General features: G+C 46.8%; 1 protein-coding gene and 1 long non-coding RNA gene across 2 annotated transcripts in view; one reads left to right on the top strand and one right to left on the bottom strand.

Annotated features, from left to right (window-relative positions):
• B4GALNT3 (beta-1,4-N-acetyl-galactosaminyltransferase 3) overlaps positions 1-13,873 on the bottom strand; it is a 108,293-nt gene extending 94,420 nt beyond the window's left edge. Inside the window, exon 1 of the mRNA XM_075940924.2 lies at positions 13,546-13,873. Within this exon, the coding sequence (XP_075797039.1) occupies positions 13,546-13,687 (142 nt within the window). The 5' untranslated portion in view covers positions 13,688-13,873. The remainder of the gene's footprint in view (positions 1-13,545) is intronic.
• On the top strand, positions 13,456-23,092 carry LOC142831245 (uncharacterized). The gene is made up of 3 exons (XR_012906920.2): positions 13,456-13,594; positions 20,352-20,499; positions 20,606-23,092. It is a non-coding gene; the product is annotated as an uncharacterized LOC142831245 (long non-coding RNA).
• The last annotated feature ends 4,379 nt before the right edge of the window (positions 23,093-27,471 follow it).

Genomic DNA, 27,471 nt, shown 5'->3' with positions numbered 1-27,471 from the left:
TGTAGTACATCTCATTAGGGATGTAAATTCTCATTAACCAGTTAACCGGTTAATGTTAGGTCACACTGGGGCTAATGCTGACACCCAGCACCCTCCGGAGCAGCCCCTGTCCACAGCAAACTGGACACCACCTGACTGGTCTGGACACTGGCGCAGTCCCTGCCTGTGGGGTCCCTGGGTTCCCCAAAGACAGGGACTGCTCCAGACAAGAGCTTGAGCCTTCTGCGGGGCTGAAGCAGCCCCCTGCCCACAGCAGATGGGGAGCTGCTCCAGCCCCCTCTGATTACCAGTTAATTGGAACCAGTAAGCATCAATTGTGGGATAGTTCTGGATAATTCCCAGGCCCTGAGTCAAATGGGGCTGCATCCATACTACAAAGTAATAGGTCTTGTGTATCCTGGATCTCATCTTGAATCAAGGTTGGACCCCTAGTGCTGCCGTGTCCTGAGACCCTAGATCTGGGGCCTGAGTTAATGCAATTGCAGTAGAGTTGCATGGGGCTCCTATAGAGCCCAAACCCATCCCTATTTGTAAAGGACAGTGGGTGGAGTTCTTAGAGGGGTCACACGACACTACTTATTTCCAGTCATGTGTCCATCTTGACCCTGGAAGTACTACCCTAGGGGTGGGACTTCCTGTGCCAGGTGGGCAGGGCCTGAGGAGTCAGGGGTATGGCTAATGGGGTTGGGGGTGTGGCTAATGTGTCCCCATTTTATATTCAGAAAATATGGTCAACATATCCATGCCTGGACTCATATTCTCCAAGCACATGGATGACAGGTACAAAACAGATCATAGGGGCCATGCTTCACTTTTCTCCTGCCCTCATCTATGCTGTAAACAACAAGGACTCTGAGAAGAAAACTGAAAACTAACAGAGATTAGCCTAGGTTTAAGAGACAAACCTGTATACTAAGGACTGCAAAATCCAGTAGGGAGGGAAACACTGCTTAAATTCTAGATGGTGCCCAGTCTAATAGGGTTGAGAGTTTATTCTGCATGTTTATATTTTTTTTTCTTTTGGGAAGCACTCTGGCTTTTTGCCTATCCCTCACAGTCACTTAGAATCTATGTTTTGTCATCAATAAATGTGTTTAACTGTTTAGCAGTGAGTTTGTCTGAAGAGTCTGATAATTTGCTCAGATTTTACAAAGGTGGTGTATGTCCACTTTCCATCAGTGAAGTGGCGAACCACTTAATACATTTGTATTGCTCATCTTGAGCAGTGCAGTATGGTATATTATGAGGCACAGTGTAGAGAGCTGGAGGGATTTGGCTGGTGCCTTCTGTTCATGAGTGGCTCTGGGAGCAGGCATGTAATCTAGCTGGATGGGTGTGGGCTCCACATGCAACTGAGCTGAGTGATAACGGCACCTGGAGGGGTTTGCTGCTTGTAACTAGCAAAACACTGTGAGAGACAGGCTAGGCTGGAGTGTTTAAGAGACACAGCAGTTCCATAGTCACAGGCTGCATCCTGGGGATCCCGTCACACACACATCAGCCGAGCAGGCTGTTTAATAAAGGCAGAACAAGTGAATGCCCAGGGCACAAAGGCAGGACAGGCTGGGTCCAGCACAAAAGACAGCAACAATACAGCCTATTCCAACTCACGTCAACTGAAGCCCATATAAGACTTAAAATCTGTGCCTATTAAAAGTGCTCCATAAGGATGAGTAAGGAGCAGCGATTTTATAAACTACATGAACTGAGGCAGACAGCACAAATAACCATTTAGGCAGCTAAATATCCCAGGGGCAGTAAAATCTTTGGTAGCTGGTTACTGCGGGACAGGAAATAGGCATGTACTGCCAAAGGCAACAAAACCCCAGCTCTGTCCATCAATGAACCACTCCTTAAATATGGGGAGATGCCTGCTCCAAAGAGAGTCATTGAGTCTGAAGAAAGAGTATGTCTGAGAAGCAGGATTTCCTGTGAATCCCTATAACTACACCTGCACTGCCCCATCCCAGCTGGGGCACCTAAGCTTTTCCTCAGAGGCACCTCATATCCCTGAGCATGGCACTTCTGCTTCTCATCTCAATGGGATTTTCAAAAAGAGGGGACTCTGGTCTCTCTCCAGGGAGCTTTAATATCATTCTCCTGTCTGACCTAGCCAAGCCTGGAAAGCCAGACAGAGCTCTTGGCAAGAAACGTCCCATTTAAATTTAGCTTCCAGCTCTCCACCCAGGCAGCAAATACTTTGGAAGGCTGGGCAATGGTGAGGTAATGACCAGGAGATTCTTTCTTTAGGCAGCCCGCATGGCCACATGCTGCCAGCTAAAAATAAACCTAGTGCCAGAGAATGGAACCTGTGCTGGTTTGGATGAAGCAGCTCCCATTGGGCATCTCGCAAGGACAGAGAAAGGCCAATTTCAGCATCCAGGGAACCAGGATTTTGGACACAGGGAGACATCACAGGTGAAACTCAGTCCCCATCAGAGCACAGGTCAGCCTTTTCCCATGGGACTTCAGAGCTCTTTCTTGAGCACATGTAGTCTAAATCTTTATCAAAAGTTCAGAGCCCAGATAAACTCTCAAGAGACATTAGCATTCACCTGACACAGACAGAAGGAAACCAGGCTGCTGCAGCACCAGGCACAGGTTCAATGTGTCTCTGAGTCATCACATCACAGGCTGACTCACCAAGGAAGGAAGGAGCTGTATGGGAATATGTACAGTGCAGAAGTCTTGGCATCCCTGTGTATGCCAATCATACACGTCATGGATAAACATACTGGGCTTTACGATAGTCTCTTTGTATCATACATTACATTTGTACTGCACCTTTGCCCCAGAAGGATCCCCACTGCCTTTGCAAACTATGGGCTTCATTCCAAGAATGCAAAGCATTTGCATGTCTCATTGACTGCAGAGAGAGGCACCAACTCTCAGCACCTCCCAGGATCAGACCCAGCATATACACAGGAATCAAATCTCAATGGAAATGAAACGGAAGGGAAACAGACAGGCAAATATATAACTTGCAGCACCTCACAGAGTAGTGGTGGGCAGATGTTTTGGCCCAGAACAGGTAACCATTGGCAGTGTTAGTCCAACATCCCACTCATGGCCCTGCCAACATGCCTCGTGACTGACCTGGAACAAGAGAGAAGATCTAGCTTGGTGGTCTTAGCTTCTTTGCTGAGTATACCAATAAAGGGAGAAGGTTATAATGGTGGTTCTCGTGATGTGGCCTGGACACACATTCATTAGGGTCTGGACTGAGACCCATCAACTCACTCCACCCAGGCTAGTCCCTCCTACCCTTGCCTGGACTTAACTTGGGCACAGCAGCTATAGAGAGAAAAGGACACACACTTGAACAAACCAAAGTTGGTTTCAGGGAGGCAACCTCTGGCAGCACTCAGCTTGCTGCTTCCCCTGTATATAAATGCACACAGATCTACCAGTACTATGTCCAGATTCTGAGCAAACCGCAGTGCTACATCTTACCCTGGAGGCAGATCACCCCCAGGAAAGAGAAATGGGTCTCCTCTGGGGATGCATGGAAAGACAGGAGTTGGGAGCTGCATGCTGGGAGAAGGAAAGAAGGTCCTTCCAAAAGAGGCACATGGCTCTTTAAAAGAGGTATTATTAGCTCATCTGTCTGGTTTCTTCTGAGCCCTTCTCATTTTCCACCTCAGTCACTAGGACTATGCACCACTGTGTTAGAAGAGCTGCTGCTGGAAATCAGACAGAGCCATTTGCTACTCAGCCCATCACACACAAGACAGAAAGACAGCGTTACTCATAGCATCGTTCATACCAGCAATGGGCAACCAAAGCTAGTGAATGGGCAGCATGAGCAGCCCTCAAGATTGAAATCAGGCATGTGCACTAACCATCCTCCTAAGAATAAGAATAAATACGTGGCACCTTATTGTCCTTCTTTATTATGCTTTTTCAACACAAAACGATCCATTATTAGGGCAAATTAAATTACCAGCAAAAAGAACATAAAGGAGCACACTGCTCTCACAATGTTGTGTCCAATCAGCATGCACTTCACACTTGCCCTTTAAATGTGTGTCACTTCTCATTTTGCCAGGGGATGCTCTACCTTCCCTTCCATTACAGGCCCTGCCCCCCCCCACCCCTTCCCTTAACTTGGCCCGCCTCTCCCCTGTGTCCTCTCTGGAGTGTGCCCCATCCCTTCTCCTCCCTCCCAGCATTTTCAGGCTGCCATTAGTTGGCTGGTTTGTACCCTGTCCCTGCTCCTTCCCCTCCCTCCTAGAGCTGGAGCTCCAGCAATCAGCCATTTCACAATGCTCCAGAAGTGCTAGGAGGGATGAGGAGGAGTAGGTAAGTGCAGGGCCTCCAGTGCATGAAAGGCATGGGGGTAGGGTGCATGGCAGTGCGGGCTGCAAAGAAGAACCCTGATGGACTACATGCACCAACAGGCTGCAGGTTGCTTTCCACTGCTTTATACATAAAGAAATGAGAAGGAACAGAGAAGAACAGCAGATTCTGGGAGGGGTACCATTAAGCCTCTGATTCCTTTGTTCCAACCAGTTGCACCCTCCCTGCAATCTAATCTAATCCAGCCACCCACAGAGAGCTCTTGATTGCTCAATGTGCCATTCACACCTGCAACAAGGGAACTGAATGCTTGTTGGGACTGTTGAAACAAAATACAGGACTATGTAGCACTTTAAAGACTAACAAGATGGGACTGTTGACACTTTTATAGTCCCATGAGAAACCTTTGCCTTTGTTGCAGAACCGTATCAGAGTCTGTGCAAGAACAGCTAAAGGCTGAATGTCATGGGGTCCAAGGATTTCTTCTCACAAGGGGAAGCACCAAGAAGGACAACTCTCATTCCTCTTCTGAAGGCAGAGGGGGAGAGCTCTCCTGCTGCTCCTAGCATGGACTCTGCTCCTTTGACATTCCCCCTTCACCTTGGTTGGTGACTGAGGATTCCCCTGACAAGGGAGTGTGAAATGAAAGAAGCAGGAGCTGCTGCCTGACTGGGCGGCTCCTACAGTTTCCAGGCGTTCCACCAGGGGATGGCACAGAAACAGCATTAGATGGAACAAGATAAAATGGCTCAGCCAGAAGTCTCCTATTCCCTCACTGCCATGAAGTTGGCCTGAGAACCACAGGTCCGGTGATGCATACCCAAGGTGGGGGGAAGGACAGAACCAGGTGGACAGTTTTAGTAAATAAAAGATATTTATTTATGACAGTGATGAATTTACAGTATTTATTCTAAGATTTTTAATAGACTGTGTTAATAATGAATTTACAGTATTTATTATATGTATTCTACGATTTCTAGTTACACGTGTCAGAGATATAAGGATGGGAATGGCAAGGGGAATAGTCTTGTGACGGGGCGGCCTCGCCCCGCACTGAAGCCCCGGGAAACCACCTGGCGCTGTGGGTGGAGAGGGCTCCACCCACACAGCCCTACTGAGCATGCTCCGAGGGGAGCCGAGGTATAAAAGGCTGCAGGCCTGCTCAGAAGGGGCAGACTGTGGCCTGGGCTGGAGCCAGTGCCCAACCGCCAGAGAGGGAGTCGGTGAATGTGTCACTGCCAGGCCCAAGCCGGGCCCGCCCCCAACAACGGAGCCGCCGGCCGACCCCCCCGTGACCCAGGCACCGGACTGGCCACTGCCAACCCCGACAGGTGGGGCGCGACGGGCCGGGGCAGGAAGCGACCCAGGGCAGGGAGCTGGAGAAGCCCCTGAGGGCGCGTTGCGGGGAGGAGCCCCCGCCGAGCCACCCGCCACTGATAGGGCCCTGGGTCGGGGCCCGGTGGAGAGGGAGGGCCCGGGCCCCCCCACCCCTCCCGCCCGGAACCCTGGCGAGTGGGGAGCTCGGCTAGAGGACTAGGCTGCAGAGCCGGCGTACGGAGGACTAGGCCAGGAGGCCGTAATTCCCCTACCACAGGGGCAGGATACTTTGAGACTAGGCCAGGAGGCCATATTTCCCCTAATAAAGGGGCATCATACGTTGGGACAAGGCTTCAGGGCCTACGTACTGCAGATTAGGCCAGGAGGCCACATTCCCCCAACTACAGGGGCAGAACATTTGGAGACTAGGCCAGTGGGCCGTATTTCCCCTAAAAGAGGGGTATTGCACTTTGGGCTATGCCCAAGTGGGCTGAACTATGCCCCGGATGGGGGCAGCAACCCCAAACGAGGGGGTAGCCCTCTGTCAAGTCCCTATTCTAAAAATATCCAGCTACACTAATTAAATAACAGTGATAACTATAAACTCCATGCACTACCCAAAACAACTACAACACTAAGCTTATACAACGAAGAAAATCAAATCATACATACCAACTTACACAGCACACGGAGCATTTCAAAGATATCGGTTCGGTTGCGAAGGCCTTGGTTATGCCCGGGAGACAGGGGAGGTGGCTGGTCGGTTGATCAGGCCGGCAGCACTTTACGGGAAGGCACACGCACGGTGGTATGTGTGTTGCAAAGACCTCAAGCGAACTGTGCGATGGGTATTTATCCTGAAGTCTGCACATTGCTTTCCTGTGCTTGCATATTACCATATATGGTCCAACGGTCACCAAGTGGGGATCTGTGTCCCAGGGGTTGGGCCGAAACTGTGCAGGTTTCATGCGACCAGGTAAGCCCCACAGTTCTCACACCAAGGTGATGGGTGGGAGAGTCTGAGGCGATTTTCCCCTTTTCGCACCTTCCCTTTTTCTAAAGGCAATGGTATGCAGGAAGGGTGCGGCCGGTTTCTCCCAAGAAGTACTGCAGCCCACTATAGCAAGAGTGGCCTGGCCAAACTTTTTTTACTGGGGAGGGGGCAGGTTTTTTTTTTTTCCTAAGAGAAGTAAAAGGTGTTGTGAGTGAGTACAATTTGGAGCACATAACTTGGCTTCCTCTATCCTATTGAGAGAGGACTTCAGTTTCCAGAACTGTCAGTTCAGCCTCTTTCCAGAACAATACATTGCACTGAGAGAAAACCAACCTTACTCCATCTCCTGCTCTCAAACTAGAGGAGGCACCTAATTGCAAAGCTTTTTGCCTAACAACCCAACACCAAAGAGTTTAGCTCTGGTTAATGGTGGGGGGATAAACTATCTATGACTCCTCAGATTGCTTCAAAGAGGGTCAAATTTACTGCCTGCAGCAGCTTGTTTTAAATGACAGCAGACATACTGGGGTGAGAAGAACTGCCCATCATTTGCCACGGTTTTGCTTTCCCTATGCAGCTGATGTCAGTGTCCTCATTTTTCTTCACCTGACTGCCAATGTGTGCATTTAAGGATCATAAAAATGCCAAACAATTTTGTCTACTACTGCCCGTGAGTTGTTTTGTTCCTACAGTCAGAATTCCAGGTAATAAGCAACAGGAGTGGCTTGGAAGACCAAATATGATAAAAACTAACAACTTAATTGAACTGAAATCTGGTGCACATGTAATCACCACCAGGCAGATTTGAACCTAGGACCTCTAGAGCTGAAAAGGGGAGCCTCTACCCTCTGAGCTAAAAGCCAGCTGCTGCCTAGCTCATGCTGTAGAGGTCACTTGGTCTTAACTGTTGCTGTGGTCTAAGTACCACTTGCTTTCCTCAGTAACTACACTAAGGCTATGTCTGCACTGGTGGCTTCTTGCACAAGAACATCTTGCGCAAGGGTTCTTGTGCAAGAAGTCTTGTGCAAGAAAACATCCACACTGCCACGTGGGAGCTGTGCTTTTGCACAAGAGTGTCCATGGCAGTGTGGATGCTCTCTTGCACAAGAAAGCTCTGGTGGCCATTTTAGCCATAGGGCTTTCTTGTGCAAGAAATCCCTGCCGAGTGTCCACACTACCCTCTTGCGCAAGAGCTCCTGCGCAAGAGGGCTTACATCTGTTAAAAAAGAGCATAGCTCTTGCGCAAGAAGCCCTCTCTTACCACGCCATACTGTAAATTTCCTTGCGCAAAAGCGGCAGGCAGTGTGGACGCTCTGCAGTTTCTTGCGCAAAAACGGCCATACTTGCGCAAGAAGCCAGGAGTGTAGACATAGCTCTATGTGTGTGGGTTACATAGTTCCAAGACCCAGTTGAGATCCCACTTGTAACTGCCACAAAGCAGATTTGAACCTGGGACCTCTGAAGCTAAGTATAGGCACCTCTACCCCCTGAGCTAAAAGCTAGCTGGCTCCCAACCCGTGCTGTAGAGGTCTCTTGGTCTTAACTGTTGCTGTGATCTAGGTACCACTTGCCTTCCTCAGTAACCATATTAGGCATGTGGGTTTCACATGTGTAGTGATTGCTGAGTTGAGTATCTCCCTCAAAGCAGCAGACTCAGTCCTTCAAAGATGATGGTCCATGTTCTAATTTGCTACCCTTACCCTAATGCATCTTCTTCACATCCTGTTCACAGAAAGTGCCCCACTCTCCCGCCTTGAAAATAGTCCAAACATCTGATTCAGACTGTGTTCTGAATCTGAAATCTGTGGCACAGGCTCGTATCTCAGGTCTGGTCTACACTAGACTTGGAAGGTTGGGTTAAGGTACGCAACTCCAGCTACATAGCTGGAGTTGGCTTACCTTAACCTGAGCTGGATTGGCTTATCTTAAAATGAGCCTGGCACCGTCTTCATAGAGGGAGGCCGATGGGAGGAAACACTCCCATCAGCTTCTTTTACTCATCAATACTGGTACCAGCACCGACCAGCGACACCATCAGCGTTCGATTTTAGCGGGTCTTAACTAGACCCACTAAATTGAATGCCAGAAGATCGCTCTCCGGTGCAGTAAGTATAGAGGTGGCCTCAGTCTCCAACCTTTCTCTCTAAGTTTACACTCAAATTGACACTTGGAACCAAATCCTCAGGAACTATGAATCAATGTAATTCCATTGATGTCAATGGACACTGATTTATACCATCTTTATTTTACAGTGTGTATTTTAAGGATCTGATTCTCATCTCCCTAAGACTTATTTACACTTGTTTAACTTCATTGCGTTTGGAATTACTCATTATTTACACTGTGACAGGAGGACCAAGGACTTAGTTTGTATATTTCCACTTGTAGGGTCCATACTAGTTAGGGTCATCAAGTCAATCAGACTGGACAGCGCTGCCACCAAAGGTGTCTGGTCCACGAGAGGTGGTGACCCTAACACTTATGTGAGGCCATTTGACAACTTCTCCCCTCACCTTACAAAAATACTATGGGGGAACAAAGCTTGGAAGGAACTAGGATGACTTCAGCCTTGCTCTACAAAATGGATTCTGATGACTGAAGCAGCAGTGCAGCACTACAGCATGCTCATAACTGGAGCTTTACTCTGTGACCAGTGGAAATGGGGGATAGGAGTTTTGGCCTGGGAAAGCGAACTCACTTTATGAAAGTGTTCCATGTTCATAAAGGAAACATCAGCTGGGCTTCAACACACAGGCTATTCCATAGGCACCGTCTAGACTGAGACAGTTGTGTTAGAATTCTAACACAAACATAGGAATGGAAATGCTGATCTACTATAGGCCCCCTTCCAATGCTAACATTTTTAGGATTCTCTGCCACTGAAGGGGAGAGTCTGTGCCTGGAAAATTACTGAAAAAGAATTGACCGTGAGTTTTTAAACAACAAACACGGAGACTATTGCATCAGAAAAGTTGCAAATATAAATGCTGACTGGTACCCTGTTGTGCTTCGCAGCAGAGCTTTCCACCTGGGAGACTGGGAAGGAAGAACATGCAAAAACAAAAGAGAAGACTGAATAGCTCTGTAAACCTCCCTTCTCCTTCAGCTCCGAGGAGGTCTCAGGAAAGACCATCAGAATGGAGTCAAACCAAAGCTGCCTCTGCCCCAACTCTTACTGAGCTGTAACAGCCCCAGGGAAACAAACAGTGTTTGTTTCTCATTCCTACCTTTGATTTCTTTTCAAACAAAACCGGCTTTTGTAGGTTATGAGGTTGGAGGGAGAGTCAGAGATTAGCTTTATTATTGTTGGCTGTTAGCATGGTCCTCCTCACCATGCCAGGAAAATAGGATGTTAGATTATTAAGGTGTTAAGGGAGACCGAGCTCTCAGAGCACTCCTTGCATATGCATACTTGCTCTGCCCCTGCTCCACTGGAGCAGAGTGCCATCTATCTGTTTATTCATTCTAGGGTTTTATAAGTATAGCATGGACTTCACTGGTCCAGTGCTCTCAGGACCTCACTGGTCCCGAAAAAAGGAGTTTGTGGAACTAGAGGTCAATTCCACCCCTCTCTGGACAAAATCTGGGCTCTTCCCCTTCTGTCAGCAGATCCGGCAGGGCTCCCAACCATGCTGCAGAGCAACTCTGTCCCCAGGCTGCTGGCTCTTAGCTGTGTTGGAATCCTGGTCACCACTGCTCCTCTGTCCTGGGGCCACCGGGGATGCTGCAGCTCCACACTCCGGGGGCGCAGGGCTTTGAGGCTCTACTCCCTGGTGCCACAGGAGCTGCCGCAGCTCCGCTGCCCTGGGACCATGGGGGCTCTGCTCCCTGGAGCCTCTGGGGCTTCGCAGTACCAGGCCACCAGAACTCCTCTCTACAGGGTCGCTGAGGATGCTGAAGCTCCACTCCCCGGTGCACCCAGACTGCTGTGGCTCCATTGCCCCGAGGCTCCATGGCTCTGCTTCCCTAGGGCCACCAGGGCTGCCGCAGGTCCCCTACCCCGGGTTTCCTGTGAGCAGTCCTGTGGCCCGTGGCTCTCTGGTCTACCAATATCCGTGGTCATGCTGGACCATGGATGTTGCCAGACCAGAGCATCTTGGATGAGAGACATTCAACCAGTAGTATCTGATAACATTCCATGTAAAGCCAACAGCAAGGTCCATAGCAGGCTTCATGAAGTTTCCAACTGGTCTCCCTTTTAAGAGACAAAACTCTGTTTGAATAGCCTGTTTTATTGTGTTTTTTAGATGTTTAGATTTTCTTATTTTGCAGGGGGAGTGGTCTTTCTAAACATGGAAAAGCTTTCACTGGGCACAAGGACTTTTTCCATTTGCTATTGCAATTAATTCTTTCAGAGAAGGGAAGAAAACAGAACACAAATCACAGTAAGGTTTCCTTCTCACTGTTCGGCTACGTCTAGACTGGCATGATTTTCCGCAAATGCTTTTAACGGAAAAGTTTTCTGTTAAAAGCATTTTCGGAAAAGAGCATCTAGATTGGCACGGACGCTTTTCAGCAAAAGCACTTTTTGCGGAAAAGCATCCGTGCCAATCTAGACGCGGTTTTGCGCAAAAAAGCCCCGATCGCCATTTTCGTGATCGGGGCTTTTTTGCGGAAAACAAATCTCAGCTGTCTACACTGGCCCTTTTGCGCAAAACTTTTGCCTGAACGGGAGCAGCATAGTATTTCCGCAAAAAGCACTGATTTCTTACAGTAGAAAGTCAGTGCTTTTGCTGGCCAGTGTAGACAGCTAGCAATTTTTTTCGGAAAAGCAGCTGCTTTTCCGGAAAAACTGGCCAGTCTAGACACAGCCTTCTTGTCTCTCTCTACTTCTCTTCTTGATCTCTCTACTTGTGCCGTCCCATCATCTCACCTCTGCTAGTATGAAAGCTTTTTGTTTGGCAGCTCTTGCCATCTGAAACAACCTCAGCCTTATGACTCTATTCTGAAATATCTCAAACTATCCCACTTTCATAGTCGGTCAATGTCTCATAATCCATCATCCCTCTATCATTTAGGTTGAGTTTGCAGTCAAGGGATACAGTCAGACACTTGTACAGACTGTATAATACATCTTTCACACAAAGTAAAATTGTCTTGCACTCTATTTCCATTTTCTGCGGTAAACAGATGCCAACATATGTCACTAGTTGTAAAAGCTACCCATACTTGCAGGTCAATTTAAATCAACAGGACAAATCCATCATAGCCATGAGGATTAAATCTCTATCACTGTTAAAAGTAGCAGTTCCACAAATACATTTATTTTATTGTACTCAAGAGAACAGTATTGATATAAAACAGACAGACCTAGTGTAAAGCCCAGCTCCTGCAATGCACTCCAGGAAAGACATGGAGTTCATTTTTGGATCAGGCTTTATGTTCAGAATGTAGGCCTTGATCCCCTTGTCTTTTAAAACTAAGAATCAAACAATTTAAGACAGCTGTTTAAGAGGTGGATGCTTAAAAGCATTAATAGCTAAATGGTCTAAAGTGGTGTTTGAAGAGACACAGTCTGCTCAGGTTTGGCCCAAAATGTAGATTTGTGTAAAACACAAACAAATAAACAAAGCCATCAAAATATTCCTAAAATTAAAAAAAACTAACGGACAGTTGTTTTTAAACAAACACCTGCCATAATAGCAGTTCCCAAACTTTTGAAAGCTCAGTTTCCTTCAGACAAATGAAAACAATTACACCTGCTTACAACCCCACCTGGTTGTTAAAGGCCTCGCCAAAACAAACAGTAACTCAGGGAAGCCATTATAAATAGTTAAATATACTTCATCTCCATTTTAACAAGCTTTGATGAACAGTGACATAATTAACATGACTGGCATTTAAAGTAGCATGGTATCTGAGTTAGCAGCCACCAAAATGAAAGAATAGGACAACTCACACCCCAGAGCTTGTTCCAGACTCAGGTAACTGCATGGCTTACACATTTTGAAAGTTTTCTTTGCATCAGAACAGCTAGAGCCCTGCTTTTCAACCTATTTACCCTTGTGAGCCATACATACGTGTGTTATGTGGGTCACATTAACCATTACTTGTATATCTCTGAGGATGTCATATGGGCCATAGCTGTGTGCTGACAGACTTGTCTACAAGTAGCCCACGGGCTGAGAACAACAAGCTAGAGGCTTTCTGTTTCAAAAAATGAAAGCTAAAATTCTGCAGAACATTGCAAAGGCTGTCTGCGACCACGGCTAATCCTGTGTGCATATGGCACATTGTGGGAAACACCATCTTATTGTATTAGCAAGCAATGCTTTTGCAGAGTGGAGAACCTGAAAATAAAGTTTGCCCTAAACAAACAGGAAACCCAACTTATTTGATTGGTCATTAGCCAAAGGAAGAAGAAATTCAAATAGGAAAGAAACAACGATCAGAAAACACGGGAACGTGGGTCTTTACCATCCTGCGGTTTCCTAATCTGCGTTACTAATACCGGGAAGGGAATTTGATAAGACCACACGATTAGCCTGATAGTGTCCCACTTTATGAAAAGGGGGAGGAGGGTCTGCGCGCTGTTTTCAGGTGCTCTTGAGCGGGCAACATTCCCAGACAGACAGGTCAGAAACTCCCGGGATTTCCCCCTCCACTGCGCCCCGGCACCCTCTTCCTTCCTCTCCTTTCCACCTACGGGGGGCAGCGTCCGAGCTGGGTCGGGAAGCGCCTGAGCGATTGCTCCTTCCTGGGGGCAACGACACCCATTCCCGGCGCTGCGATGTGCCTGGCACCGCCAGTGCCCCCGTGAGCCCGGGCCGGGCTCTGCTGCCCCGCCGCGTGGGGACCGCCCCGTTCCGCGCCTGGCAAAGCTGCCCCGCCACCTGCGGTGGGGCCACATGGCGGAGAGCGGGCAGGGGCCGAGGGGGCTCCGCACCCCGGCCAGCCGCGCGGTCCCAGCGCTTCCCGCCCCGCGGGAGACTCACTGTGGTTCAGGGGGTGCCCGCTGGTCTCCGCCGACGCCACCAGCTCCAGGTAGGCGGCCCAGAGCCCCACGATCAGCACCCCGAGGGCCAGCAGCAGCCCGAACCGCCGCCGAAGCACCTTCCGCAGCGGGCGGCTCCTCATCCCGCTGCTCAGGGCGCGCAGCGCCAGCGCCCCGCCGAGCTCCGGGACATGCTCTGCCCCGGGGCGGGAACCCCAGACCCAGCCTTCCCCTGCTCACCCCCCGCTCCCGCTCTGCTCGCCTCTGGCACCCTGCTGCCCCTGGCCCTCTCAGGCGCGGTCCCTCTCTGCAAGCGCGGCCGCTGAGCCCGGCTTCTCGCAGCTCCAGACACACCCTTCTCCAGGGGCGGGATCTCCAAGGGCCGGTCTCCAAGCTCCTTCTCTCGTTACAGCGGCTGTTCTCCCTTGCCTCTGTCACGCTGTGCAAGGCCCTGCTGGTGGCTCAGCAGAGGGAGCCCTAGGCGCCAGCGGCTGTAGCCTCCTCTTCAGCTTTCCCTGGGCTTGGCCACCTGGGGAAGGAGAGGATCCCGCTGTGTGTCCTGCCCTGCCGGGGTGGGAGGTAGGACAGGCGGCCTGTCCCAGTCGCTGGAGGAAGCCTAAGGGTTTGGGGTAACCCTTGCCCTTTGGGGCAGTCTTGTGCTTTCTCCGAGAACGGGGACGGAGAAGAAGATGTTCTTGGGTCCAGGTCATTGCTACCAGAGGAGAATGTTATTTTACAAGGCGTCCGCTGCTCTCCTTCACATTTGCCCCCTTCTGGTCACAAAACCTTTGCCCCCCCCTCAGATCAGCAATGGAGGTTCCATAGTTATGCAAGGAGGGCATTGCCCATGCTTTGAGTCCTATGGTTTTTTTAGAGGTCCTAACCACCCATGCTGCTCCTATTATTTAATGCAGGGAACTGCAGGTGTAGAGCACCCATGCAATTTTGCCAATTGGGCAACCGCAGTCATGTGAAGAATCTTTAAGCCTCAGTTTTGCATACCCATTTTCAATTGTATTCTTTGGTCACTCTGTCCACTAGGAAGAGTCTAGCTAAGATCCCAAGTTCCTGGAAGTTTGTCATGGCTGGAATCCGTAACACTGGCTACTTACCCATAAGATGCTATAGACAGTCTTGTTTGGTCAGTGAAGCTCCTTCAGGTGTGAGAATCTCCACAGTGTACCTTTGTCAACTGTGGGAAACTAGACAAAAATTGTCACACCATTACAAAAATACTTTTTACTTATTTTTAGAACTAGCAAAAAATGTTTGTAAATTTCTCTGGTGTAGACATGGGCTGAGTCATGTGAAGAATCAAACTGGCCACACAACAGTCATATTAGCTGACTCCATTATTAGAGTGGTTTCAGTCTAAGATGGGTTTAAGATGCTCCTCAGGAGGGATGAGGCTGTTGGCATGTAACTATGTTCAAAAGCTGTTTCCTTGAACAACTGAACATCATTTCTCTTGCTCCATAGGGATCAGAGAATTGTCCTTTGTATTGCAGTCACACCTAAAGATCCCAAGCAGGGACTGGAGCCATGGTTGTTTTAGGCACAGTACACACATAGGCTGTGTCTAGACTGGCAAGTTTTTCCGCACAATCAGCTGCTTTTGCGGAAGAACTTGCCAGCTGTCTACACTGGCCGCTTGAATTTCCACAAGAACACTGACTTCCTACTGTAAGAAATCAGTGCTTCTTGCGGAAATACTATGCTGCTCCCGTTCGGGGCAAAAGCCCTCTTGCGCAAATCATTTGCGCAAGAGGGCCAGTGTAGACAGCACAGTACTGTTTTGCGCAAAAAAGCCCCGATGTCTAAAGTGGCAATTGGGGTTTTTTTGCGCAAAACCGCATCTAGATTGGCACGGATGCTTTTCCGCAAAAAGTGCTTTTGCTGAAAAGCGTCCGTGCCAATCTAGACGCTCTTTTCCGCAAATGCTTTTAACGGAAAACTTTTCCGTTAAAAGCATTTGCGGAAAATCATGCCAGTCTAGACGCAGCCATAATGAATCTGTGTTTGACTGAAACTCTTTTAAAAACTTAGTTCACCTAATGTGGATGTTGGAAGGACAGAAGGCCTCTGTCTTCTTTGTGTGGTTTCTGCCCTGAGTTGAAAGGCAGGAGAGATAGCTACAGATAAAGTGCAAAGCCTTGCAAGGAACATGCAGATTAAATGCCTAAAATCACATGGGGGCCCTTCATTTTAAAAAATTAAAAGGGCCCCAAAGCCTGTCATTTGCAGCAGCTACATGAAACAAGAAGGTGGCTTCACCCTCTAGGTTTGGTTGGCCGCCATGGCAGAAATGGGGGAAGGGTTATCTACTCAGATCATTTTGAGATTGATTTGCCTTGCATTATGATTGCATTTAAGTAATAAAATTATGCCAGAGGCCCTCTGTCTATTATTAGTTATTTAGCACAGATGATGTACTTGGTGCAGGACAGTACACAAAAATAAAGACAGCTGCTGTCCCCAAAGAGCTAGGAATTTAAAAGGCAGACATATAGAATACAAGACACTCTGGAAAATTGAGAGGGCCTGGGAGGAGGAGAATTAATTATAACCCCACTATTAATGAACAACATTGCCACTTGACATTGTAAAAGCAGTTTCTCTCCTTATCCAGAGGGTTTTATTATGGGAGATTTACATCAAGAAAAGAGATTTATATTTTGCTTTGGAGGTGGAGAGAATTGAGGTGGTTCTGATGTCAGGTGGAAGGGAATTCTGCAGGCTGCCCCAAGTGCTTTGTCTCTCATGCTTCCAAATCTCACTCACAAGGATGGCTCTTCCACTCTTCCCGTGGAATGTGCCTATTGTGGGAAATCACCACTGAAAATCCTAAGTGGCTGCTCCTGCAGGTGGGGCCAAGCCAGTGGATGTCTTTGAACATTTGAACTGAATCTTTAAACAATATTACCCAGTATTTACTGGAGAGCTAATTCAGTGAGTGGAGCAAAAGGTGAGGTGCTTTAGGTGATCTGTGTTAAGCCAGCATGCTACTGCATTCTCAACTGCATGACAATGTGTCACCCCAGAAACCTTCTTTCATAGGTGCAATAACTATATTATAGTTCACAAATCATATGTGTAGGTCACAGTGATCAAGGCTGAATCTGTCACCATTCAGACACTGATCTCTCTTTGCAGAGACCCTTGTCCATCAGTATCAACAATAATAATTCTGTGTGGTGGGGTGAATCCCATTTGGGAAATAAGCACTTTATGAGCAATGGATAAGTGAAGTTGGAATAGGCTATTTGCTATGGTTTTCTATTAACTTGTTTAGAACTGGGAGGTTAGACACTGGAGCTGGAATTGGCATTGTTGATTTCCTTGAGCAATAGTTTCTTCAATACTAATAAAAATACTGTATGTTTTAGGGCTGGGAGTCATAGTTCTCTTTTGAAAGGAAGTGTCAATAATCTGTCAGTTGAACCAGCTGGAATTTTTTGGTTAATTTCTTGATCATAAATGTAGCCTTTGAATTCAAAGCCTACTCTGTAACTATACTATTCTAACATGTGTTAGTAGGAGTGTTGTGCGCAAGACATGAGAAGTAATTCTTCCACTTGTCTCTGTGCTGATTAGGCCTCAACTGGAGTATTGCATCCAGTTCTGGACAGCACATTCCAGGAAAGATGGAGAAATTGGAGATGTTCCAGAGAAGAGAAAAAAAATGATTAAAGGTCTAGAAAACATGACCTATGCGGGAAGATTGAAATAATTGGGTTTTTTTAGGCCATGTCTTTCCTAGGTGGAAGATCAACACTGCAGTGATTGATCTTCCGGAGTTCGATTTAGTGAGTCTAGTAAAGTCCTGCTAACTCAAACTCAGAGGGCACCCTTGTTGGCACCGGTACTCCTGTTCCTTATGAGGACTAAGAGAAACCTGATCGTCTGCTGTGGAGACCATGTGGAAACTTGAATTAAGGTACGTTTACTCCAGCTATGTAATTAACATAGCTGGAGTTACGTATCTTAATTCGACCTTCTCCTGTAGTATAGACCTGGCCTTTGTTCAGAAAAGAGAAGATTGAAAGGGAACATATCAGATTTCAAGTCCCTAAAAGGGTGTTACAAGGAGGAGAAAGAAAAAAATATTCTTCTTAACCTGATTATAGTACAAGAAGCGATGGGCTTAAATTGCAGCAAGGGAGGTTTAGGTTGGACTTTAGGACAAACTTCCTGTCAGGGTGGTTAAGCACTGGAATAAATTGCCTAGGGATGTTGTGGAATCTCCATCAGTGAAGACATTTCAGAGAAGGTTAGATAAACATCCATCAGGGACGATCTAGATCAGTGTTTCTGAGGGTACGTCTAAACTACATGGCTCCATCGATGGAGCCATGTAGATTTGTTTGTTTGGCAAAGGGAAATGAAGCCGCGATTTAAATAATCGCGGCTTCATTTAAATTTAAATGGCTGCTGCGCTGAGCCGACAAGCAGCTGATCAGCTGTTTGTCGGCTCAGCGCCCTAGTCTGAACGCTTCCGTGCTGACATGAAAGCCCTTTATCGACTTCCCCGGTAAACCTCATCCTACGAGGCATAACGGGGAGGTCGATAAAGGGCTTTCAGGTTGGTGCGGGAGTGTCCAGATTAGCACGCTGAGCTGACAAACAGCTGATCAGCTGCTTGTCGGCTCAGCGCGGCAGCCATTTAAATTTAAATGAAGCTGCGATTATTTAAATCGCTGCTTCATTTCCCTTTGCCGATCAGCCTAATCTACATGGCTCCATCAATAGAGCCATGTAGTTTAGACACACCCTGAAAGTGCTCAGTGAAACCACTTTGAGAAACACATTAACTGGCCACCCCGGTTTGTTTATTTACTGGTGCTGTGGCCACTGAGCCTCACAGCTCCCATTGGCTCCGTTTCGCTCTTTGCAGCCAAGTGGAACAGTGGGAAGCGGCAGCCTGGCCCATGCCGCTTCCCACGGCTCCCCTTGGCTGCAAAGCTCCATGGCCATGATGCCAGTAATAAGCAAAGCAAGATGGCCAGTTAATGTGTTTCTCAACGTGATTTCGCGGAGCATTTTCAGAAACACTGATCTAGATGGTGCTTGGTCTTTCTGTGAATGCAGGGGACTGGACTTGATTTCCTCCCAAGGTCCCTTCCACTTCTAGTATTCTGTGATCTTTGCTTCTCTTCCAATATGGCTTTGCTTCCAATTACCAGATCACTATTTCAGTTTCTACAAATGACTTTTAGCTCTGTGCCACGACCCCTCCTCTGTAGAGCTGAAAAAGTTACAGTTCTCTGCCTTTTTTTCCTTTCTATCTACCACTCCCATTTGTCATATTTTCACTAATTACCAGGGCTGTGTCCAGACTCCATGCCTCCGTCGACGGAGGCATGTAGATTAGCCAGCTCGGAAGAGGGAAATGAAGCCGCGATTAAAATAATCGCGGCTTCATTTAAATTTAAATGGCTGCCCCGATCTGCCGATCAGCTGTTTGTCAGCAGATCGGGAGAGTCTGGACGCGATGCCCCGACAAAGAAGCCTTTCTTCATCGACACAGGTAAGCCTCGTGAAACCAGGTTTACCTGTGTCGATGAAGAAAGGCTTCTTTGTCGGGGCATCGCGTCCAGACTCTCCCGATCTGCCGACAAACAGCTGATCGGCAGATCGGGGCAGCCATTTAAATTTAAATGAAGCCGCGATTATTTTAATCGCGGCTTCATTTCCCTCTTCCGAGCTGGCTAATCTACATGCCTCCGTCGACGGAGGCATGGAGTCTGGACACAGCCCAGCTCCGTACTAGGGAAGTAAAATCCTGATGAATCAGTTAACTGATTAAACCGGGGCTGGCAGCCAGCCTCCGGACCTATCTGCGTGGGGCTGGCTACCAGCTCCCGGTCCTGGGCCAGCCACATGGGACTGGCTGCTGGCTCCTGGACCCAACTGCATAAGGCTGGTTGCCAGGGCCGACTGCCTGGGCCAGCTAGCAGCCAGCTGTGCAATTGGGGTGACTGCCAGCTCCTGGGCCCAGCAGCCAGCTAGGCGGTGTGGGCTGCCAGCTGGCAGCCCCACACAGGGGCCTGGTGGGGCTGGAGCAGCTCTCTACCCACAGCAGCTGCCCCTGGATAACTAGTTAACCATTACCCAGTAAGGGTGATGCTTACCGGGCAACCAATTACCTGTTCATATCCCTACTCTATACTGAGGATACCCAACTGTACATAATGTTCAATAGCTCTTTTGACTTCTCCCCAACACTGATATAATAATCTCAATTAGATTAGGTCTCAACTGCATACATTGTGGCTTCATATCTGCTTTCCTAATCTAAATGTCTCAAAGGCAGAAGTGCTTGTTTTAGGCAAAAGCGGCGTCTTAAAACACATCTCCTTACCTCCCTCCTTTGCTCAGATTTCCTGTTTGTTTCCACCATCCAACAAATCACTTGCTCTTTGCACAATTCCTGTATCTATAAAATCTGTTTAGTACCACCCCCAAGGCTTGTGTATTCTTGAAGGTTACATCAACTTAACTACATGTCAGGGGTATGCCAACATCACCTCTAGTGTAGATGCAGTTGTGTTTACAGAAGAATGTTTCTGTGGATGTAGCTGACGTTCAGGAAAGTGGTGTTCCTTCACTGGTAGAAAACCCCCATTTGTTAGTGTAGACTGCGATGGGGCTATGCTGATATAATCTCTGTAGTGCAGACATACCTGGAATTGGGTCAATTCCAAAGCACCTTCACAACATTGCTCACAGATGCCACTGCGTCAGTACGCCGCCCCCTCCTGCCTTTCTCATTTGTTGAAAGTTTCTTTCATTCTTTTATCTCTGCAGGCCTCGACTATGCAACTCACTAAGTCCCAACTGTCCAGACTCCAGCATGTGTGGCATGAAGCTCCCTACCCTATTAAGAGACAGTGACAATTTTAATATTGGCTCCTTTTTCAAACACCTTCACTGGCTCATTCATTTCAAGATCCAGGTAAAAACTACCATTTTTTACTGCAAAGTACTCAAGGCTCTTTTTTCAATTCAGGACTTCAAAATTGCACATCTTGAGCCTATCTTTTCTTTATCTTTTCCCACAGTTCTCATTTTCAACTCCTGCCATCTGAAGCAGATTTTCTGCATCTCTTCACCTCATGGATTCTCCAGCTGAGATTTTTCAAAGTCATCTAGGGGATTTATACACACTTTTCATTAATTGTAAAGGAAGGTATATGTCTAAATCCCTTGAAAAATCGCAACTTCCCTCTTTTTTTTAAACCTCATATTAAAATATATTTTCTTACTTGCCTGTATTTCCTCCTTTTTTTCCTATTTGTTGTATGACTAAATGCTTTACATTTTAAATTACAAAATGCAATATGTTTTCTGTAACTTATATGCTATCCAGTTGTTTAATTCTGTAACACATGTTGCAGTAGTTTTTATGAAAGAAGCTACACAAAATAAAATTCTGTAGTATTGTCTCTGTGAATATGCTGAGCAGGTTGCAACTTGCACATCTACAACTGAAAAACGATGATTGACTGCACAGTTTGTCAGAACCTTGGTAATGTTAGAACCACAGCCTAAGATAGATGTTTACAGTAAAAGCAACATCATCAGATCCCTAAATCAATATAGCAGATTTCAGAGAGTCCTGGATAAGTACGGTTGATGAAATCCAAGCTTATTCTTTAAATCATACTCCACTTAAATCAATGCAGCCCTTGTTGTCTGTGTAGTCAGACACCCACTTGCATTGGCATCAAAGCTTTGTTGTGTAACAAAATACCCACTTGGATTTCCTTAATAAAACAATTAACTCTTATTAATAGTTACCATAATGTGTTCCCCACACCTTAAGCAATACAGTTTACAAGATCTGGTATTTCCTCATTTTAAGTAGACATCCAATCCCTGGCTAGAGACCTTGAGTATGCAGCCTGACTACTAGTATGGCGGATTCAAAGCATGTGAAAAACACAAGGAGCAGCTGTTTGGATACTTCAGCAAAGAGGGTCCTTTCTTCCGACAGTTCACTGAAGGGATTAAGGAAAAGCAAGTGAAACAACGTTTTTAATAATCTGCCCAAAAATCCGTTGTCCTCTAAATTACTCAGCATTCAAGCACTTGTGATCACACAGTTTCACTAGTTCTTTATTCACCAAGGAGCCTTCCAGAACAGAGAATTACTGTACTGGGAGATACAAATAATGGAAAAACCACCAATGTTCCCTCTAATTTTTTCCATCCTTGTGCAGAATCAATTGTTATGCGGACTGAGGCATATGTAAATGTGTACCGCCAGTAGAAACACGTGCTGGCAGCCATGGGCATTCTGCTAATCAGCTGCGGAACACTTGGATCTCTCTGGGATAGCCACCCAAGCGCTCAGCTTACAGGGAACATTGAAAACCACCCTTCCCTTTTCGAGTCAGATTGTGCACCAAAAAAGGAAAGGCACAAGTGAAAGTCCCACTTGTTTTTTCTTTGCAGCCCACCATCACCTCCATTCCCATATCCCATGCCACTCTATCTGCAAACAGTGTGGGGCAGAATCTAAGCTAGTAGACATCCTAAAGCTGTATCCCTGGACAACATGGCCCTACAAACATGGGAATGGCTGTGTAGGCTTTGCCATTTTCCAATGGAAAAAGAGGGATAAAATTACAATAAGAACATAAGAATGGCTGTACTGTACTGGGTCAGACCAAAGGTCCATCTAGCCCAGTAGCCTGTCTGCCAACAGTGGCCAGCACCAGGTGTCCCGGAGGGGGTGAACCAAAGACGATGATCAAGCGATTTGTCTCGTGGCATCCATCTCCAGCCTCTGACAGACAGAGGTCAGGCTCACTATTTCTACCCCCTGGCTAATAGCCAATTCAGAGTGACTTATCAATATTAGCACAAAATAGTGTCAAACTTTTTGAAGCTAGTCTTTCATATCTCTCGCTGTTTAAAGAAAGTTTTTCCTGTGGGATGACAGTGATGTCATCACGTCACTCTGCATCCCGCAGCCCCATCCCTCTCAGCCACCAAGCCTCCCTTACCGGTGCTGAGGGCTTGGCCTCCCTGGTGCTGGGGTGGGGTGACAGCCATGCAGCTTCCCCATTGCTCCAGGGAAGGGTTTCAGGGGAAGAGAAGCCAGGTGCCCTCCCCCTTCGCAGGGGGTGGGGCGGGAGCTGTGAGGCTCCTCTCCCGGGAGGCTGGGTAGGGGTAGGGGCAAAGAGGCACAGCTAGGGAGGGCAAGTGCTGGGGCAGCTTCAGCCTCTGGGGGGCAGGTAAAGAGCCAGGGGGTCTTGGACCTTCTCTGGCAGCCGGGGGAGGGAGAGCTGGGGCCAGGGCAGCATCAGTCGTGGGCCCTCCTTGGAGGCCAGGGAGAGATCCAGGCCAGCTGTGGCCTCAGTCCAGTCCAACCTCCTGGCAGATGGGGGAGTTAGAGCTGGAGCAGGCCAAGGCTGCCATACCTTGGCCTGGCCCTCCCCGGTGGCAAGGAGTGGTGTGTGTGGGGGGGAGCTGTTACTGCCTACCCCCAGAGAGGGGAATTGACAAGTACAGTGAGCAGGGGGCAAGTGATTTTTTTTTTAAAAAAGACCTCCTAGTGATTTTTTTTAAAGCCTTTGTCAATCAAAATAACCTGACCTGTGTATTGGCCAGAATCCTTATTGAGCAAATCTATGTACTTTGCTGTAACATACAGTATTAAATACAGCTGTTTGTTATAATAAATTATCTGGACCCACTACACTGTTTCATAATATGCAGAAATCTACCTGTACAAGAAAGCGAGGTCAGGAGGTGGTCTTGGTCCCAGTCTATTAAAGGCTTTAAAAGTTAAAATGGAGTGCTCTCTCATCCTGTTGAACTATCTGCTTGTGGTATCATAGAGTTGTTTATGATTAATGGGTCATACATTCCAGCTCCAGAATGCTGAACTGCATGCACAAGGTCCACATACACTAGCACAATTTGTAAGTGCTTGGTGTTTTTACCTCTGAGTCACGTAAGCTTGCTCTGTGCAGAGTTAGTTAACTTGATGGCTCTATATTATATTGTTGGGAGGAGGGGACTGCATGATCGCTGAAAAATCTCAAAAATATTTCACTTACAGAAAATTTAGTTTAATGCCAGATGAGATCATTAGATCATCTTGTCTGACCTCCTGTATATCACAGGCCATTACATTTCACCTAGTAACCCCCCTGTAGGGCCCAGATCTTCCAGAAAGCCACTCAATCTTGGTATGAAAACCTCAAGAGAGAGAAAAGAGAGGCCTATGCAGCACTTTAAAGACTAACAAGATGGTTTATTAGGTGATGAGCTTTCGTGGGCCGACCCACTTCCTTAGATCAAATTCTGGAAGAGAATTGGTATGACCATACCAAAGGAATACAATGAAAAAAACATGGCTACATCTCTCTTACTATTCAAGAGAGAGAGGGAGAGAATCCACTATTTCCCTTGATTGTTTGTTTCAATGGTTAATCACCCTCACAGCTAAAGAGTTGCATTTTGTTTAAATTTATCTGGTTTCAGTTTTCCACCATTGGTTTCTGTTATTCCTTTATCTGCTAAAGAGCCCTTTTGGTATCTCCCCTAAGGTACTTACATATTGTAATCAAGTCACTTCAGTCTTCTTTTGAGACTCTAAACAGATGGAGATCTTTAGGTCTTACTGCAACACATTTTCTTGGTCACTGAATACTTTTTTATCTTTCTTCTGTGTTTTACCATCCTTTTCAAAATGTGGATATTGTATGGAATATTCTGCTGTCTCACAAATGATGTGTAGTTCTCTACTCATATTCACTGCACCTTGTTATACATTCAAGGATCACATTAGGTCATTTTGCCACAGAATTACACTGGGAACTCATGTCTAGTTGCTTGTCTACTATGACCCATAAATCATTTTCAAAGTCACTGCTCTTCAGAACACTGTTCCCCTATTCTGTAGGTATGGCCTGCATTCCTTGTTCCTAGATGTATAAATTTGCATCTGGTTATATTAAAATACATTTTGCTTGAATGGATCTTGTTTACCAACCAGTCCCAATGGGTCTGTATGACAGCCTTCTCCTTATCATTTTGTACCACTCCAATAGTCTTTACGTCATCCGCAAATTTTATCAGTGGTGATTTTATATTTACTTCTGGACCACTGATTAAAATGTCAAGTAGTATTTGGTCTAGTACCTTTGCCCATAGAAGCCTCTTCAGAAAGCAACCCCATTTGAGATCTGTCAGTGGCACAGTGATTGGTTATTTAGAGTCACTTTTGAGCTTTGGGCCTGGCCTTTTATTTGTTTTGGAAATGGCCAGTGGAAGCAATACTCTTAAATATACATCACATGGACTTATCAGATATAAGGAAAACAAAAGTAACACTTTGTGCCTTCTGCCCTTGGAGGTGACCTATGACAGTTTCCAAAATAAAGGGATTTACAGAGTCAACACTAGTATAATTTTTGCAGTAGGGAGGGGTTCCTGTCCTATGGGTACACAGACCAAACAGCTTGTATAGCATTTTTGTTTTGCTGGATAGATATCTTGACAAGCCCAGCAGCAGTACCATGGGGTTTGCTTTGTAATAAACACAGGGGCATTGCCATGCTGCTCAGTTTTGCCTTTCACATGATACTCAGTACTGGGAATACAGAGCCATGAAGAGAGAAACATTTATGTAAATAACCTGGGATTAAACATCTTGCACCTTCTATGAGGAAATACAAATATCTAACTCTATGGATGAGCTGAAAAATTGAGCTCAGGAAGCTGCTGTGCTGGCTTCATACGAGCACAAACATAGGGTAGGTAGAAGCCACAGCACAAGGAACTAATGTTTCGTTACATAATGTGCTTCAGTAAGGCCATGGGGAGTCAGCTTCTGACATTCTAACTCACAATGAGAGCAGATGAGAATTCGCATTGACTTTGGGGGCTCCAGTGAAGTAAGGTAAGACTATTAGGACCTCTGGCCAAAGGAATATGCCCCCCATCTATAAGGCTAATTTGCACGGATTGTCCGAGGCAGCAAGTCTATTACAAAATGAATGCAGTCGTGCAAGAGGACTCTTTGCCTCATTTCCTCTCACACAGCATGAGCCATAGTGCAAGCACCCACTTGGGCTACCACGCAGCCTGACTGAGGTTGACCGTACTTATCCCTTTTGTGGGTCCTTCAACAGAAAGAAGCACTAGCAGGAGATCTGATTGGAACGGGGAGGAAGTGCCTGTGTTAGCCTACCATTCAAAGAGAAGAAAGGGAACCACTTAACAAGAAAACTTCCAACTTCATTTTTAATTTTAAAAGTCTGGATTACCAAAAAAAAACAAAACAAAAAAAAACCCACAATTTTTTTTTTGCCAGTAAAAAAATAAATACATTTTAAAAATCCCTGATGGGGTATGCCAAATATCACAGAAAGGGATCAGCTTTCTGGCATCACCTTTGGCAAAACTGATATAGAGTCACAGCAAAAAAACTCCATCAAGGAACTGAGACGTCTAAGTCTTCTTCCCTTAGTTTGTGCGTAGGAAGTAGGATGGGGAGTTCAAGTTTCAATATGCTGGATTACAAATAAAGGACTGTAAACCCTGCAGAGACAGCTAGGCTTTAGCCTAGTTACTAACTGCTGTGTCAGTCTAGCCTATGCACCAAACTGAATACATCTTGTTACCTGGTTCGGGGACAAGGATCATGCAACCAGGTTCCACCATTGTTACTGCCCATTTATATCCCACGAGCTATAGCAGAAGTGAGGGTATGTCTACACTACCACCCTAGTTCGAACTAGGGTGGTTAATGTAGTCATTCGAAGTTGCAAATGAAGACCGGGATTTAAATATCCCGGGCTTCATTTGCATCTTGCCAGGCGCCGCCATTTTTAAATCCCCGTTAGTGCGGACTCCGTGCCCGTGGCTACACACGGCACGGAGTAGGTAGTTCGAATTAGGCTTTCTAATTCGAACTGAGGAGTAACGGGGATTTAAAAATGGCGGCGCCTGGCAAGATGCAAATGAAGCCCGGGATATTTAAATCCTGGCCTTCATTTGCAACTTCGAATGACTACATTAACCACCCTAGTTCGAACTAGGGTGGTAGTGTAGACATACCCTGAGAGATGCTCGTGACTGTTAGTAGTTTAACCACTACATTGTTCACAGCTGCAGGATTAAACAACATTGGTAGTTAAAAGGGCAATGGCTGGTCTGTATCAGGACTTCCCCCACTTCTGGAGATGAACTGATTGTGGTTACAGTGGGATCTTTTAGTGAAAGAGTGCTAGAGGGGACACAGCTTTGGAGTGGACGATTAAAGAAGGTTGGTGAAGGTTTGAGATAGGGATGTGAAGGACTAGTCGACTATCCAATAAGCAAATGCTTGTGCAGCCCAGGGCCAGCTGAAGTGTCCCCAGGCTGCACATGGCATTTCAAAGTGTCAGCGCCACACGGAGCCCGGGGTCGGGGGGGGGGGGGGGGGGCGGGGAGTCCCCATCTGATCCCGAGCTCCACGTTGTGTTGCTGCTTTGAAATGCCACAAGGAGCCTGGTGCCGGGCTCCCCACGGCGTTTCAAAGTGGCAGCGCTGCACAGAGCCCAGGGTCGGCAGGGAGTCACCAGATGACTCAGGGCTCCATGCGGCACTTTCGTTTTTGAAGTGTAGCAACAGCCCTACGGTTGTTGTTACACTTCAAAGGTGGAGGTGCCCTATCGACTAATCAATGCAAAATGCATCAACTTTTTGATTAGTCTACTCACAATTTAACATCCCTAGTTTGAGATGAGATCTCACAACAGATGGAGCTTTATAATGAGAATGTTTCTCTTTTTGTCCTTTGTAGGCTGGAAGAGAACCGTGGAAAGAGAAGCCATTTGAAAACAATTATGCAACCTAGAACATATAGGATTTCAGTGTTTAGGCAAAATTAAATAGACACTTTCTAGATGAAGTAGGGACCTAATTT

The sequence above is a fragment of the Pelodiscus sinensis genome, chromosome 1 (assembly GCF_052426305.1).
Source record: "Pelodiscus sinensis isolate ZL-2025 chromosome 1, ASM5242630v1, whole genome shotgun sequence".
NCBI classification, from domain to species: Eukaryota; Metazoa; Chordata; order Testudines; family Trionychidae; genus Pelodiscus; species Pelodiscus sinensis.
This window is presented reverse-complemented; position numbering and strand designations above follow the sequence as displayed.